At 41.0% G+C, this 15,335-nt stretch overlaps 2 protein-coding genes across 4 annotated transcripts in view; one reads left to right on the forward strand and one right to left on the reverse strand.

Annotated features, from left to right (window-relative positions):
- The window catches only part of CSPP1 (centrosome and spindle pole associated protein 1), a 126,881-nt gene extending 119,100 nt beyond the window's left edge, over positions 1-7,781 (forward strand). For all 3 annotated transcript variants that reach the window (XM_011940905.1, XM_011940904.1, XM_011940906.1), the window contains 3 exons: positions 1,973-2,082; positions 4,802-4,940; positions 6,937-7,781. In XM_011940905.1, coding sequence (XP_011796295.1) covers positions 1,973-2,082; positions 4,802-4,940; positions 6,937-7,148 — 461 coding nt within the window. In that variant the 3' untranslated portion in view covers positions 7,149-7,781. The remainder of the gene's footprint in view (positions 1-1,972; positions 2,083-4,801; positions 4,941-6,936) is intronic.
- Positions 7,782-9,455: 1,674 nt separating this feature from the next.
- Positions 9,456-15,335, reverse strand: part of ARFGEF1 (ADP-ribosylation factor guanine nucleotide-exchange factor 1 (brefeldin A-inhibited)) — a 107,435-nt gene continuing 101,555 nt past the window's right edge. The window contains exons 35-38 of the mRNA XM_011940903.1: positions 14,838-15,006; positions 13,224-13,362; positions 12,156-12,273; positions 9,456-10,885 (exon numbers count right to left, since the gene is read on the reverse strand). Coding sequence (XP_011796293.1) covers positions 10,721-10,885; positions 12,156-12,273; positions 13,224-13,362; positions 14,838-15,006 — 591 coding nt within the window. The 3' untranslated portion in view covers positions 9,456-10,720. The remainder of the gene's footprint in view (positions 10,886-12,155; positions 12,274-13,223; positions 13,363-14,837; positions 15,007-15,335) is intronic.

A 15,335-nucleotide genomic window follows, 5' to 3' on the forward strand; every position in this document is an offset into this window, starting at 1 on the left:
AAGAGGTTTGCCACCATCTTGGAAGTGGCCCGCCACCATCTTGGGAGTTCTAAGAACAAGGACCCGCCTGGTAACACATTAGAGAATTGTAAATTAAAATGAGATACCACCACATACCTGCTAGAATGGCCAGCATTCAAAACACTAACACCAAATGCTGGCAAGGTTTTGGAGCAATAGGAACTCTCATTCATTGCTGGTGGGCTTGCAAAATTGTAGTCAATTTTGGACGACAGGGTGGCAATTTCTTACAAAAATAAACATAATACAGTTCAGCATATATACTCCTTGGTATTTGCCTAAGGGAGTTGAAAGCTTGTCCATAAAGAAACCTGCACGCAGATATTTATAGCACCTTTATTCATAATTGCTAAAACTTGGAAGCAGCCAAGATGTCTTTCAGTAGGTGAATGGATAAAGTGTGGTACATCCAGACAATGCAGTATTTTTCAGCGCTAAAACAAAATGAGCTACTAAACCATGGAAAGGCATGGAAGGACCCAAAACTTATTTTAGAATTATAGAAAGCCCCACATCTTATTCAATAAAAGTTATTCCTATTGTTAAAAACCCATACAGTATACATTTGGAAAATTGGATATCAATTGTATGTTAAATGATGATAGTTTTGTATAAATGTTAAATTTTCTGAATGTTATAATTAGATTTTTGCAGTATAGGAGCCAGTCCTTTTTCTTAGAGGGTACACACTGAAATATTTAGAGACAAAATGCCATGATGTCTCCAATGTATTGGTGTAGCAAAGTGGCTTGGCAAAAACAGCATCCCCCCAAATATATATAGAAATTGGCAAAGTAACTAATGGTGATTCTAAGTATGTGTATTATTCTAACTTTTCTTTAGGTATAATTTTTTTCAAAGGAGCTGTGGAAGTTACCGTAGATGCTGTAGGCTATTTGTTCATGTCAAATTAGCTACCGGTCCACTTGAATGATTATAAGCAAAAAGACCGACAATACCAAGTGTTGGTGAGGATGTGGGGAAATTGGAACCTTCTTAAAATGTAAAATGTAAATAAGTTGGTAGTTCCTCAAAATGCAGAACAGAGTTAACCATAATACCCAGCAATTTCATTTCTGGTTCAATAACCCAAAGAAGTGAGAAGATACGTCCACACAAAAACTTGAATGTGAATGTTCATAGCAGTGTTATTCATAATTGCTAGCAACTAGCAAATGTCCATTTACTGGTAAATGCATAGACAAAATATGATATATCCATATGATGGAGTATTACTCAGCAGTAAAATGTAATAAACAAACATGGCACAGCACAGATGAATCTCATACACCTTATCGCTAAGCGAAAAGACACATAAGGCTGGGCGCGGTGGCTCAAGCCTGTAATCCCAGCACTTTGGGAGGCCGAGACGGGCGGATCACGAGGTCAGGAGATCGAGACCATCTTGGCTAACACGGTGAAACCCCGTCTCTACTAAAAAAATACAAAAAACTAGCCGGGCGAGGTGGCGGGCGCCTGTAGTCCCAGCTACTCGGGAGGCTGAGGCAGGAGAATGGCGTGAACCCGGGAGGCGGAGCTTGCAGTGAGCTGAGATCCGGCCACTGCACTCCAAAAAAAAAAAAAAAAAAAAAAAAAAAGAAAAGACACATAAGATTAAGTTGTAGAATTCCATTTATGTTTGGTGTTAGGTAAGGTAAATCTGTTGAAACAGAGCAGTGTTCGCCCAGGGCCAGCAAGTAGGAGTGGGGAGTGATTGCCAGTGGGCACAAAGGAGCTGTTTAAGGTGATGGAAATGCTCTACTTTAAAGTGATGATTGCACAACTCTGTAAATTTACTTAAAAAAATCACCGAACTGTGTATGTACACTTAAATTGAGTGTATTTCATGGTATCGTAAGCAAAATGTAATTAAAAGACAGGCTCTTGGTTTAGCTCTGGGTAAGATTTGAAGCGGTATTAAGACTCCTTCTGCTTTTTGGGGTCCTCTTAGGTGCTTACGGTGAGACATATCCTGCCATTGAAGATGACGTCCTCCCTCCACCATCACAGTTGCCCTCTGCACGGGAGCGCAGGAGGAACAAATGGAAAGGAGTAGACATTGTGTGTATGAAACTTCTTTTCTCCCCCTTTTCAGCTTAGAAGAATGAGAGGTCTGGGTTCTGACCCATGCTAAATCTGTGTGGCCCCATAAAGAAAGAGCACTTGCTTGAAATTCAGACATGGGTCTGAATCTAGGCTCAGCCTTGACTGGATGACCTTGGGTAGCTATTGAATTCTGCTGCTTTGGCTTCTTCCAGATAATAATAGTATTTTCTTGTCTCCTGGGGTGGCTGTAAGTAGTTCTGCATCCCAAACTTCCTTCTCCTGCAGAATATATGGATTTCAGAGAGGCACAAGAAGGAACTGATGCCATTTATCAAAAAGCCTCATAATAACCTAATTCTGTGATATAGACGTCATCTTCATTTCAGTCAAATGACTTGCCAAGGTCATATGGGCAAGAAGGCTGAGATTCAAACCCATGTTCTCCTCACTCTGCTCCCCAGCTTTACGGTATAGCCAGTAAAAAGTAGAGGCTTTGGAGTTTATGTCCCAACAATGTCACCTCCTTGTTGGGTAGGCAGCTTGGGCAATTTCTTAAACTCTGTGTGTGTTTCCTTTTATATGACATTAAGATACAGTTAATGTGAAGCATTTAGCACTGACCCATGTGTGCAGAGAGCTCTCACCAAGTAACAGATGCTATTTGCGTTATTATATGTACAGCATTACCAGGTGAAAATAGCTTTGCTTTTTGCCTTAGGCAACTACCAGTCTACTTAGATGTGCCTTTTCTGGACATTTAATATAAAGAGATCATACACTCTATGGTTATTTGTGACTGGATTTGTCTGTCTGCTTTTGAAGGTCATTCATGTTGTAGCATGTGCCAGTACTGATGCCTCTTTAGTGATGAATAATTTTCCACTGTATTAGTATCCCACATTTTGTTTATCCATTTAACAATTAATAGATATTTGGGTTGTGTTCACTTTTTAGCTCTTATGGATACTATTAATGTTCATGTACAAGTTTTTGATGTTTTTATTACTCTTGAATATATATAGCTAGGAGGAAAATTGTTGGGTTATATGGACACTTTGTATTTAGCATTTTGAGGAAGTACTAGACTGTTTTCCAAAGTGGTTGTACCACGTTACCTTCCCATCGCCAGTGTATGAAGGCTGTAATTCCTCTGTGTCCTGCCGTCACTTAGTGTCTTTTGATTTTAGCCACTGAGTGTAAAGTAGTGTCATGGTGGTTTTGAGTTGCGTTTCTCTAATGACATTGAACATCTTTTCATGTGCTTATTAGCCAGTTGTATATTTTGTTAGGAGATATGTCTATTCAAACTTTTGCTTTTTTTTTTTTTTTTTTTAAATACAGAGTCTCGCTCTGTCGCCCAGGCTGCAGTGTGGTGGTGTGATCTCAGCACACTGCACCCTCTGCCCCACTGGGGTTCAAGGGATTCTCCTGCCTCAGCCTCCTGAGTAGCTGGGATTACAGGTGCATGCCAACATGCCTAATTTTTGTATTTTTAGTAAAGACGGGGTTTCGCCATGTTGGCCAGGCTGGTCTGGAACTCCTAACCTCAGGTGATCCGCCTGCCTCCCCTCCCAAAGTGCTGGGATTACAGGCGTGAGCCACCGTGCCCAGCCCTTTGCCCATTTTCAAATTGAATTGTCTTTTTATTGAGTTGTAAGAGTTCTTTTACATTCTGGCTACAAGTCTGGTTATCAATGTGTGATTTTCATATCTTTTTTCCCATTCTGTATCTTTTTAACTTCCTTGATGGTGTTCTTTGAAGCACAGAAGTTTTTAATTTTGATGAGGTCCAACTCATCAATCTCTCTTGGGCTTTTGGTGTCTTACTTAAGAAACCATTGCCTAGCACAAGATCATGAAGATTTACTTGTTTTCTTTCAGTTTGTTCTTAATTGTAGGTCTGTGATACACTTTAATTTTTGCATAGGGTGTGAGGTGCAGGGGTCCAAGTCCATTCTTTTGCATGTGGCCATCCAGTTGTTCTAGCAGCATTTGTTGAAAGACTGTTCTCCCATTGCATTTTGTTAACTCATCTGTAAACGTTAAGGATTTACTTCTGTATTCTTCTTACTCTTACATTGATCTACGTGTCTTTTCTTATGTCCGTACCACACTGCCTTGATTACAGCTGGACTGTCTCAGCCCCTGCTGCTTCAGTTTTTTTCCTTTTGTGTCCTATAATTCCCAAGCTTTATCCAGACTGGCAGCATTTCTGTCATCACAAATGTTACTCCTTATCCTTGACTGAGTCATCTGAGCTTGCATGGATAAGCATAGGAGCCATAATATAAAGTGCTCCATATTTCCATTTGTTTTATTTTGTTCATCACAATGTACATTTGAGGGCAAGAGGATGTTTTGATTTGTCGATTTTTTTTTTTTTTCCTGAAATACAGTCTCTGTCTCTGTCTCCCAGGCTGGAGTCCAGTGGCACAATCTTGGCTCACTGCAACCTCCGCCTCTTGCGTTAAAGTGATTCTCCTGCCTCAGCCTCCCAAGTAGCTGGGGACTACAGGCGCCCGCCAGCATGCCCAGCTAATTTGTATTTTTAGTAGAGATGGGGTTTCACCATGTTGGTCATGCTGGTCTCGAACTCCTGACTTCAGGTGATCTGGCTGCCTTGGCCTCCCAAAGTGCTGGGATTACCGAGAGTCACCATTCCTGGCCCTGAATCACTGATTTGTGAACATACTTTATGTTAATGACTTTCTGAAGTTCTGTTTTCTGACTACAGGATAGCAGTCGTCCTAATGTAGCACCAGATGGTCTCTCTCTAAAATCTACATCCAGTGTAAATGTTGATCAGCTTAGAATGAGAAATGAGGAACGAATGCGAAGACTGAATGAACTTCACAATAAACCTATTAGTACAGGTAAATGACCAAGTGTAATGGCCTATAGCAGAATCCTGTATGAACTTTTAAACTTTCTTACTCAAGGCTTCCACTAACGTCTGAGGGATAGATGGAATGAGTTTGAAGTCCTTTGAGTTGTATGGCCTAAGACATAGTAACTATTGAGCAAAACCAGACCTCAGGATTAAGTTTGCATCAGATTTTCTCTATCAGAGAGGGTGCCCATTTTAGAGTGGAGTCTAAACAGATAAAATAGTTTTTGCTTATTAAATATATCCAGGCTTTGCTTTCAGCAGAGAAAATGCTATATGATATAGTAATCACTTTACTAAAACTTTAGTAATAAAACGTTATTAGAAATTAGCCTTAAGACTGAGTTCTTTAACACGCTGTAAATTTGTAGTACTACAAAGAAAATTTTTACCTTCTTATTTGGCTTTCCACACCATGGACAAAGCCTCAGAGGTCAAATAAAGCTAGTCTCCTCATTATGAGTGTATTTTTGTGACTTGCAGGTTAAAGCTAGTCATAGAGCACAAGGCAGGATGGACACCCAAGGAGCTACCCTGCCAGCCCTGTACCACCCTTTTTTATATGAACGCTATTACTCACTGGGATAATGGGACAATTTCATATTGGTAATATTAGTTTTAGCAAATAGTGGTCTATTTGGGAAATGCTCTTTAGTCTGTTAATCTACATTACAGTCTCAAGATGTTTTTTAGATTCTACCTTTAATACTGTATTAATTTAAAACTGTACTCATATACTGTCTACCTAGCAGTCAAGGTGTGGTGTGTTCTAATGGTGGTAATTCCATACCAAACACAAGCAGACATGGTTGATTGATGGGACAGTAGGAAAGGATGTCTTCTTTCCAACTACAAGGCATTTTCTTTTAGACCCAACAAACTGAATTAATATTTAACAGGAATATATCTGAGAGAAGACAGCATTTTAAGAATCTTTTTCAGAAGGTTTTTAACGTCTACACTGTTTTTTAACATTGTCCTTTCAAGTAGGAGCTTTTTGTTATGATGTGGATTGATTGCACATACCAATCCTTCACAGACCAGATGTAATTAAAAAAAAAAAAAAAAAAAGGCAGGGCGCAGTGGCTCACGCCTGTAATCCCAGCACTTTGGGAGGCCGAGACGGGCGGATCAAGAGGTCAGGAGATCGAGACCATCCTGGCTAACTCGGTGAAACTCTGTCTCTACTAAAAATACAAAAATTAGCCGGGCGAGGTGGCGGGCGCCTGTAGTCCCAGCTACACGGGAGGCTGAAGCAGGAGAATGGCGTGAACCTGGGAGGCGGAGCTTGCAGTGAGTAGAGATCGCGCCACTGCACTCCAGCCTGGGCGACAGAGCGAGACTCCGTCTCAAAAAAAAAAATAAAGAAAGAAGAATATGACATCACAGGGTAGGCAGAGTTTCCTATTACTATACCTAATAATAAGTAAAACACAGAAGTTGAGTACAAATTCAATTAAAGAACGAAACAAAGAGCTACCTCTTCATTGACTGGACATGGCCTTCTTAGATGTTTTAAGAATGGAAGTAATCTCATTCCAACTAGTGTTTTCCCAAAATAACTTAATTTCCTTATAGCAGTGTTGTAGGTTGAAGAGTATTCTCCAAACCTTGCTAAAAAAAATAAAATTATGTGTAGCCATTAGGCTTCTCCTGAGGTTAAGAGTTACAAAATAAAACTATCTACATTCCTTCTGTTGACTTTGGTGGATAGGTGCCGTTGATATACTTGGAATTCCTCTGGTTGGTAGTGCCATGGAGTCAGCTTACTCAGTTGATCATCTTTTGTTTTACAAAATTGACGCCTTTGTGGGCCTGCTCTCCTCCCTCTAAAATAGGGTGGGGTGAGTCTAACCAAAACAGAGTTCAGGATATGACATTGTGGGGAAATGCCGAGTTGTAATGAGTTGGACTGCAGGAGACCTGCGCTTATGTCTCCTGCCTGCCTGTTACCTGAGTCATGTGTCCCTTGCCTCCTGTAGATGACGAGAGTTCACTGGTTGATCCTGATGACATCGTGCAACACATAGGGGATGACGGATCAAACTCTGTAGCAACTGAGCCCTGGCTCCGCCCTGGCACTTCAGAAACACTGAAACGCTTCATGGCAGAGCAGCTGAACCAGGAGCAGCAGCAGGTTCCTGGAAAACCAGGCACTTTCACTTGGCAGGGCCTGTCGACTGCACATGGTTAAAATAAACCTGTATTGGACCCAGTAGTGCCTTTTAAGGTGAAAGGAATGGTAAATCTGTACCTTCAATAATATGTCCTACTTTTGGCCCCTACCTGAAAGTTACTTTTTTTCCATCTGTATATAAAATTATGATATATATTGTGTAAATAAATACAAGGCCATGATTATTGATTTATATAACAGAATTGTATAGAATTATTTTTGCACAATTTTGTCATAAATTAGGGTGGTAATGAACTGAACTACTGCATGTGCGTATGTTGAATTCTGCTTGTCATTAAGATAAGGTAAGTGTCTTAACCGTCCTGTAAAACCAGACTCCCCTTTGTTACAGGCACATTTTCCATTGTTACCTCCATGCAAAAGAATTCATTCAGTAGGTACATCTATTGTAGCTGTGATTATTCCAGTTTCTGTGTGACGCAATCAGATGTCCTATCTCATGTCATTTGTAGCTACTGATACAGAAATGAAGGGAACTGTAATTGCTTGTATGCTTGTAAGCCATACGTTAAATGTTACACCTTTCTGCTTCTATTTTTATTGCAATGAAGGCATTTGTCTTAAGTTACTAATTTATATTATTACTACTTGATATAAATAAATTTTATTTTAATTACTAAAATCTTTTTATTTTAACTACTATGGAGCTTTCTAGACTAGTTTTCTGGAGGTTGAACAGAGGTGGGGATACCCGGGAGTCAAGGACAGAGAGACGGGAGTCGTCTTCTTGTTCCACTACCATGGAACTTGGATAAGTGAGTCCATGTGAGTTTTCCAATCACTCAGTAAATGATACTTTTTAAAAAAAGGAGTCGGCCGGGCGTGGTGGCTCAAGCCTGTAATCCCAGCACTTTGGGAGGCCGAGATGGGCGGATCACAAGGTCAGGAGATCGAGACCATCCTGGCTAACACGGTGAAACCCCGTCTCTACGAAAAATACAAAAACTAGCCGGGCAAGGTGGCAGGCACCTGTAGTCCCAGCTACTCGGGAGGCTGAGGCAGGAGAATGGCGTAAACCCGGGAGGCGGAACTTGCAGTGAGCTGAGATCCGGCCACTGCACTCCAGCCCGGGGGACAGAGCGGGACTCCGCCTCAAAAAAAAAAAAAAAAAAAAAAAAAAAAAAAAAAAGGAGTCATTCACATTATGAAATTCTGACTCAGATTAGAATCTTCACAACTATGACAGCTGAGAACATCCCCAGGCACTGCTTCTCCAATACTTCCTCTGATGTAATTAATGGTAGATAATATCAGACAAATTACTGATATTTTGAGTTTTGGCTAGTTATAAATTTTATATTTGATTGATTTTCTAATTGGACCATCGTTTGCTTTACTAGTAAAGATTTGTTCTATTGTCATCTGAAAGTAAGAAGAAAGCCTCTGACTCTTCTAGAAGAAGAGTCCTAATACTACACTATTAAATAATCAACTGCCAGGTTGTGTGGAACACTTACCCTCGCACAGCAAGGTCACAGTGGCTCCCAGCTCTAGCATCCAGCTGGGCTTGAACAGAGCTGTCTCAGGGGTAACAAATACGGCACACTTACAAATGCATTGTTCAGTAACTGTTCATTATCTAAGAGAGGTGTGAAAGCAAAGAATGAATACTTTTCCTCTTTAACACAACCATGTTAGATGATATTGACACGTTCCATTTTTGTTTAATGCCATATACCACACAACTTCAACTGACTCCTCAAACACACAATATTGCAAACTGTGCTGAAGAGAACTTTAGCTCTTTTCAGCACTCAAGTAGTGTAGCCTGATGCTAGGTTATTAATATGCAAAATATCAAAAGATTTTTGGGCTGGATATGGTGGCTCACGCCTATAATCCCAGCACTTTGGGAGGCTGATTTGGGAGGATCACTTCAGGTCCAAGAGTTTGAGACCAGTCTGGGCAATATAGTGAGATCCCATCTCTACAAAAAAAAAAGTTTTTTAATTAGCCAAGTATAGTGTTGTGTGCCTACAGTCCTTACTACTGGGGAGGGTGGACTGTGAGAATCATGTGAACCCCGTTTGAGGCTACAGTGAGCTGTGATCATACCACTGCACTCCAGCCTGGACAACAGAGTGAGATCCAGTCTCTAAAAATTTTAAAAACTGCCTTAAAAATAAATATTCTATGGTAAGTACAGTGTGAGGGAGGATCTAATGCTGGAAGCTGGAAAGAAAATACCAGAACCAAACAATACTGAATTTGTAGTTCTGGCTGAAAATGTCTTTTCCATAGTAGTTTGGCCTTAATAGAAAAGAATCAATGAAACATGGGGGTGGGTTATACAGGTTTTGATTGCACTGATGAAATATTTCAAAAACTTTATTGACCTATAACCTGATTAGAATATGCCAGATGAGAATCAATATTGTACAGAAAGTTGTACAGAATTTTTTACATAGAAAACTTTACATCTGTACCATATACATTTTATCCGTCTGAAAAAATTTTCTACATCCACTGTTAATACGGAATGCTTGACAATCTTGTCTTTTAACCATCAGAGCACAATTCACAGTATGAATACATTTCCAGTAAATCTAACCTCCGCAAACCATGCCAGATTTGTTATTTTAATATATTCAACATTAAATTCTGTACATAGAATAAAATCTACATCAAGCCCCACCACCCAAAAGAAAAGAAAATGACAGCAATCTGGATTCATTTTTCAAGTTTTGGTCCATAAAGGATCATTCTATTTTAATGGCTCATCTTTAAAAGCCCTAAGAGAAATATGTGACAGGTGGTTACTGTCAGTAGGGATATTTTCTACCTTTTTTCCCTGTTGTTGAAGTGTCGGCCACAACAGCTTCTGGGCATGTTAAAGCCTCAAAATCACCACCCACCAAAAAGGGCCAAACTAAAAATCCCCACAAAATAAAAAAGAAAGTTCCACCCAAATGTTTAGTGCATTTGACAAAATATTATGCGTATTTAGCAAATGAATAAGAAAATAAAGAAAGAAAACAGTGCAGGAAGAACTATATAATGTTTAAGATTTTTATATTACAGACCTGCATCTCTGTACATTTTTCACAGGATGATTACCAGTATCTCAGATAGCCTGAGTGTGCAAAAATCTTCAGAATAAGAATACCATAGTTGCTAAATATCTTTTACCATGAACAATAATTTCTTCTTCTCTCCCCACTCCCCAATTATAAACATTTTATCCTTCAAAATACAGCTCTCCTGAGTTGTACTTCTTGTAGAAGTTCAATCTTTACATCTATAGTTCTTTGGGTAAGTTTCACTTCCACACCTGCCAAAAACATGTGGGGCTTTTCCTGCCGTGGAAGACAGGGAAGGACCCGTGAGCATGAGCTGACACTGTTTAAACAGGCTTTCTGCTCAACATGAGGCCAATATAACACACAAAATCTGCCCGCACTAAAAGGGACTGGAGTGTTGCAAATTTGAATAAGAGTTCTAGGCATCTTTACCAGTAACTCTCAGACACTGCAATCTGGAGAAATCATTTTTCAGGTAGGAAACTTCAGCTCCAGCGTCCTTTTAAAGAGCGGAGGGATGTAAACGCCAACAAAAATATTAAGTTCCCATCATTGCTTGTTTATTCCAAGTTCCTGTTCAGGTGGTTGTGATATCTGAAAAACTACTCCAATTCGCAGAAAAAATCTTCTAAGAACAGCACGAAGTTCAGGAATCAAGTCAAATTGCATAATTTCACATAAGAGAGGGTAGTAGAATGATGCATGAGCTTTAAACTGCAGGGAAAATGAATTTCTCCATTAGTAGTGATTGCAAACTCCAGAGCCTCAAACTGCCTAGAGTCAAACTACTCTGGGGCTCGATTGCAGGAGCCAGGAAAGCAGCGTCCACAGCAGGCAGTGACTGTGGGTTCTGGAACTTAGAAAAACTCACTTCATACAAACACTACTCACTTACATATCCTTCGAAAAACATTTGCCTGTATGATCTTTGACAAACTTTTAGTAATTTAGCACTGTTTTTCCTGGACAATAAGCAAAAGAAAACAACTGACTACAAACTAGAGTTGAGTTTTTATAACCTATGGGTTACTGAAATTTTATCTTTTGTTACATAAAAATTTTAAGTTTTGGGGAAAAATCTAAACAGTTCTTCAGGCAAAGCTACATACGTTTCATATGTACAGTTCAATTGCTGTACTTTGGCTGTATCTTCACAGTAGTTCCTTTATCTCTGAACTCTAGTCTGCAGCCTCCTTTCCTACCCCTGTGCCCCTCCAGATCCAGAGAAGCAGTGAGACATATTATGGCAAAAAAAGTCAGCTGTGGAGTAACAGAGGCTGGGGTTTAGAGCCCTTGGCCTTTCAAGTACTGGGCCACATCACCAGGCATTTTTAAACCTATTCTAGGGCCACAGCGGAGCAACCTGTTTCCTTACGTGTGAGCTGTAAGCTGCTACTTTTTTGTAAGAGTAGAATGTACATTTTTGAAAACCTTTAAATACGCACTTATGTTTACAGTCATGTGTGTATTTTATCTTTATTTCTACTGGTTTAAAATTCTTATATGAGGCCCATTCACTAGGGACTCTGGGTTACCTGAAACCACTAAATATGCCAAAGGAACAGCTGCAGCCCGGAGCACAGGCCCAGGAACCAGATGTATTCTTGAGTAGCAGGCAGAGTGCAAGGTCATCAGGTGGTTGGACAGCAGAATGGGGAAAAGGGAGAGACTCCTGGGGTCACAATGGGAATTTCAATGTTGAGGGAACCCAGGAACTTGTCGAGGTATCCCAAGGGATTCTGATCCCTCACCTACTGAATCCCCTAGAGAACTGCTAATTAGTGAACAAAGCTGGGTAAGGAGGGAGAAAAGCGAGGACTGAGGAAGATACAGCAAGGCCACTGGTGGTTTTGCACAAGCAGCAGTGCAGCCTGGGCACTGCTTGGTTCGGCTCTGAGAGCTCTTGCACGACGACTCTGGGACCCGGCATCCTGACGCGAATCGGGCTAGAACTGTTGGGCTGGATTCGAAGCCTCATACTTACCCTGTTATCGCTTATCTTTAGAACTTTAGTTAGAAACAAAAGCAGTAAGTTAGTCCAGGCTTCCCGATGACTTTCTGATGTTAGAGTGAGGAAGTAACTTAGCGCTTCACTGCAGACACTGCAAAAGAAAAGGCTTCCTTTAATGTTACTTGTATATCTACTGGTCCCCATATTCACTGAGAAAGAGCAATCATGAACATAGTAGTGAATATGAACTATTCAAGAACATGTTAGATCCCATCTGTTTACATTAGGTGGAGTGTCAACATAAACATGCTTTTCAAATTGGGAAGAAAACCAAACATGTTAAAAGAAGCCACTGTAACTTACCAGGAAACCCACATTTTCCTAATTTTCTAAGTTTCTTTCAATTCAAAGCTGCTATGTGGCAGGTGGCACATGTGAAGCTTAGTTTCAAGAGACCTGGGCTGGAATCTGAGGCGACTCCTCTCTTCACTGACCCTTGTGAGGCCCTAGATCACAAGGCCCTGCGGGGCCTTAATCAATTAGTCTTGTCAATCAAATGGGATAACAGAAACTAGGTGACCGCTTAAAATCCTAAAATGTATTTAATTGGCCTCAGAACATCTATTCCTTAAGTAGATATAATACAATGCAGATGGCAGTATTCTTTCTGAATGGCATGTTTCATTCTTACCCTGAGTTTACATGTTAGTTGTCTTAAAGTAAAAGTAAAAAAAGTAACACTAAGAAAAACTCCAAATATTTTTTTCCAAAGTAAATGCAAGCAGGCAAGTTTTCACTTTCACAAATGATTGGTCTGTAAAAATGGGACTATCTTACGACATTAAAAAGGCCTATAAATGACACAGTTCACAGTTTTAAAACAGAAAACCTCCTTTGTCCTGCATGTTAGACATGATTTGGCCACATGTCACTAAAGCACATTCATCTTCAAGACTGAATTTAAGTTTTACAATTGCTCTGTGGAATAGGGGCATCCAGGCCCCAAAGGCTCAGCTCTCAGCATGGTCCCACCGGTGCCCCTTTCCTGCCCGGCACCACGTGGCTACCTGGTCAAAGATGGAAATCAGTCAAGAGTCTTACTTCAAAAGCCTCTGCTGGACCTCTTCCCAGGCACTAACGCGGCTCTCATCCATGTACATCCGGAAGAGAATGCGCAGCCCACAGGCCAGGCTGCTGGTCTCCTGCTTCAGAAGGTTGGGCTTGGATTTGCCTTTGAATCCTGCAGAAAGGGGAAGTTTCTGGGATTAGTTTGGGAAGGCATCTTATGTAAAGGTGAAGCAGCCCGTATGGAGGCACATTTTGTTTGTGCTCAGCCATCAGCATCTGCTGCTTACAAAGCGGAGCCACAGCAGCCTGATGTGAAGGTGATTTCCATGTCCAGGATTCCCTCTCTATTCACGTTGGGGATATGAAATATAAAATAACTTGTGGCCTGGGAAGGTGGAGCCCTTCACATGAAACTGCACTCGAATCCCCAAAGCTGTAGAAGGGGCTCTGTGCTCTGCCTGCACGAGGGCTCTCAGATAAACAGGGGCAACCTCCAGGAGGTGAGAACTGCTCTGTCAGAGGCCTGATGGGTCCAGTGTGTGCGGACACAAGGAGGGTCTATCAGCTCAGCAGGAATAGGCCCAGTGGAATGGTGGCAACAACTTGGGTAGGAAAAAAGGGGAAAAACAAGTACAGATTACTCTTTCCAGAAGTTAGGCTGTAAAGGGAAGAAGAATGCCACAGCTGTTTTAAATAAGCAAACATAAGCACCAAACCCTTTTGATACAGAGTTTGATGTTCGGTAACTATCAGCCCCCTTCTTTTTCTCTGCCTTATTCTGCTGCCCCTCATCCTCCCAGCACTGTTTGGCACCTAATAATTATATTTCTTTCTTTTTTCTTTTTTTAAGAGATGGGGTCTCACTGTGCTGCCCAGGCTGGAGGGGAGCAGTGTGATCAGCAGCCTCAAACTCCTGGGCTCAAGTGATCCTCCCACTTCAGCCTCCCGAGTAGCTGGGATTACAGGTATGTGAAACCATGCCCCGCTAATTTTTAATTTCTTGTAGAGACAGGGTCTATGTTGGCCAGGGTGGTCTCAAAACTTCTGGCCCCAAGCAGTCCCTCCACCTCAGCCACCCAAGTAGACGGAACTACAGGCATGAGTCACTGTACCTGGCTCTATTTCTTAAATCAGAAAATTAACAATGTCACTTTGGTTTACAATAAAAGCTTACTTTTTGTTTAAAATGTCTAACTTGTTCTACAACAAATATAACTCACATCCCAATAAATTCACCTTCACTCTGAGCTTTGGCCATTCCCAGTAAACAGAGAAGCCATTCAAATACACATGCCAGGTTTTGTGTGTGTGACTTTTACACGTTTATTTCCTAATGAAGACAGCTTTTATCATGTCAGTTAGTATCAACAAGAAGGTCTAGGTTGGGTAAACAAGATGAAAGAACAATGTAGGTCAAATAATAGACCAAGGGGGAAAAAAATTCACCCAAGTAGTTATCTGGCTTACTGCAGACCAGAAAAGGGCCTGGTTGTGAGATTACCTCACTACTGTTAAGGTCAGAGAACACAAGTACACACAGTGACATGCAGATACCTACAGTAGACAGTCAATGAGTTCTGATACCTGTATGTATCTGTCCCATATCCATCAACAGTAAACATTACATGTGAGGCGTGCACAGCTTACCTGCTTTCCACAGGGCAGTCCTCTGTTCGTTGTTGGAATTAAATGCTTTTGCAAATCTATGTGACTCTAATAAGCAGTCCAGTAGCTTAAAAAGTTGTTGTGATGTTAAAAAGCGGTACATTCCTTGGTCTTGCGTATCAACTCGAACATCAAAGTCCACCGCATCTCTCTTTGGAAAACAAACCACCCCAGCATATACACACAGTCACAATAATTTTAGTTAATTTACAACTCAATGCTCCCCGAAGACCAGTTTCACAAGAAAGCCACAGATACTCAGCTTGCTCTAACCTAACAGAAAGTAAGGGACAGTCCATCTTCTGTTACACATCCTGGTCCCCAAGCACCACCACCCCCATCAGTCCAGACCCTCCTGGACTCCCAACTCCCTGGCCCTGCGCTCCTCAGCCCCTCAAGTCCTCCCTTCTCTTCTCAACTGCTATGGAGTCCATGCATCATGATTTTAATTATTCTCCTTCACAACCCCTCCTCTTCTTT

This window comes from Colobus angolensis, unplaced genomic scaffold (genome assembly GCF_000951035.1).
Source record: "Colobus angolensis palliatus isolate OR3802 unplaced genomic scaffold, Cang.pa_1.0 Scaffold194, whole genome shotgun sequence".
NCBI classification, from domain to species: Eukaryota; Metazoa; Chordata; class Mammalia; order Primates; family Cercopithecidae; genus Colobus; species Colobus angolensis.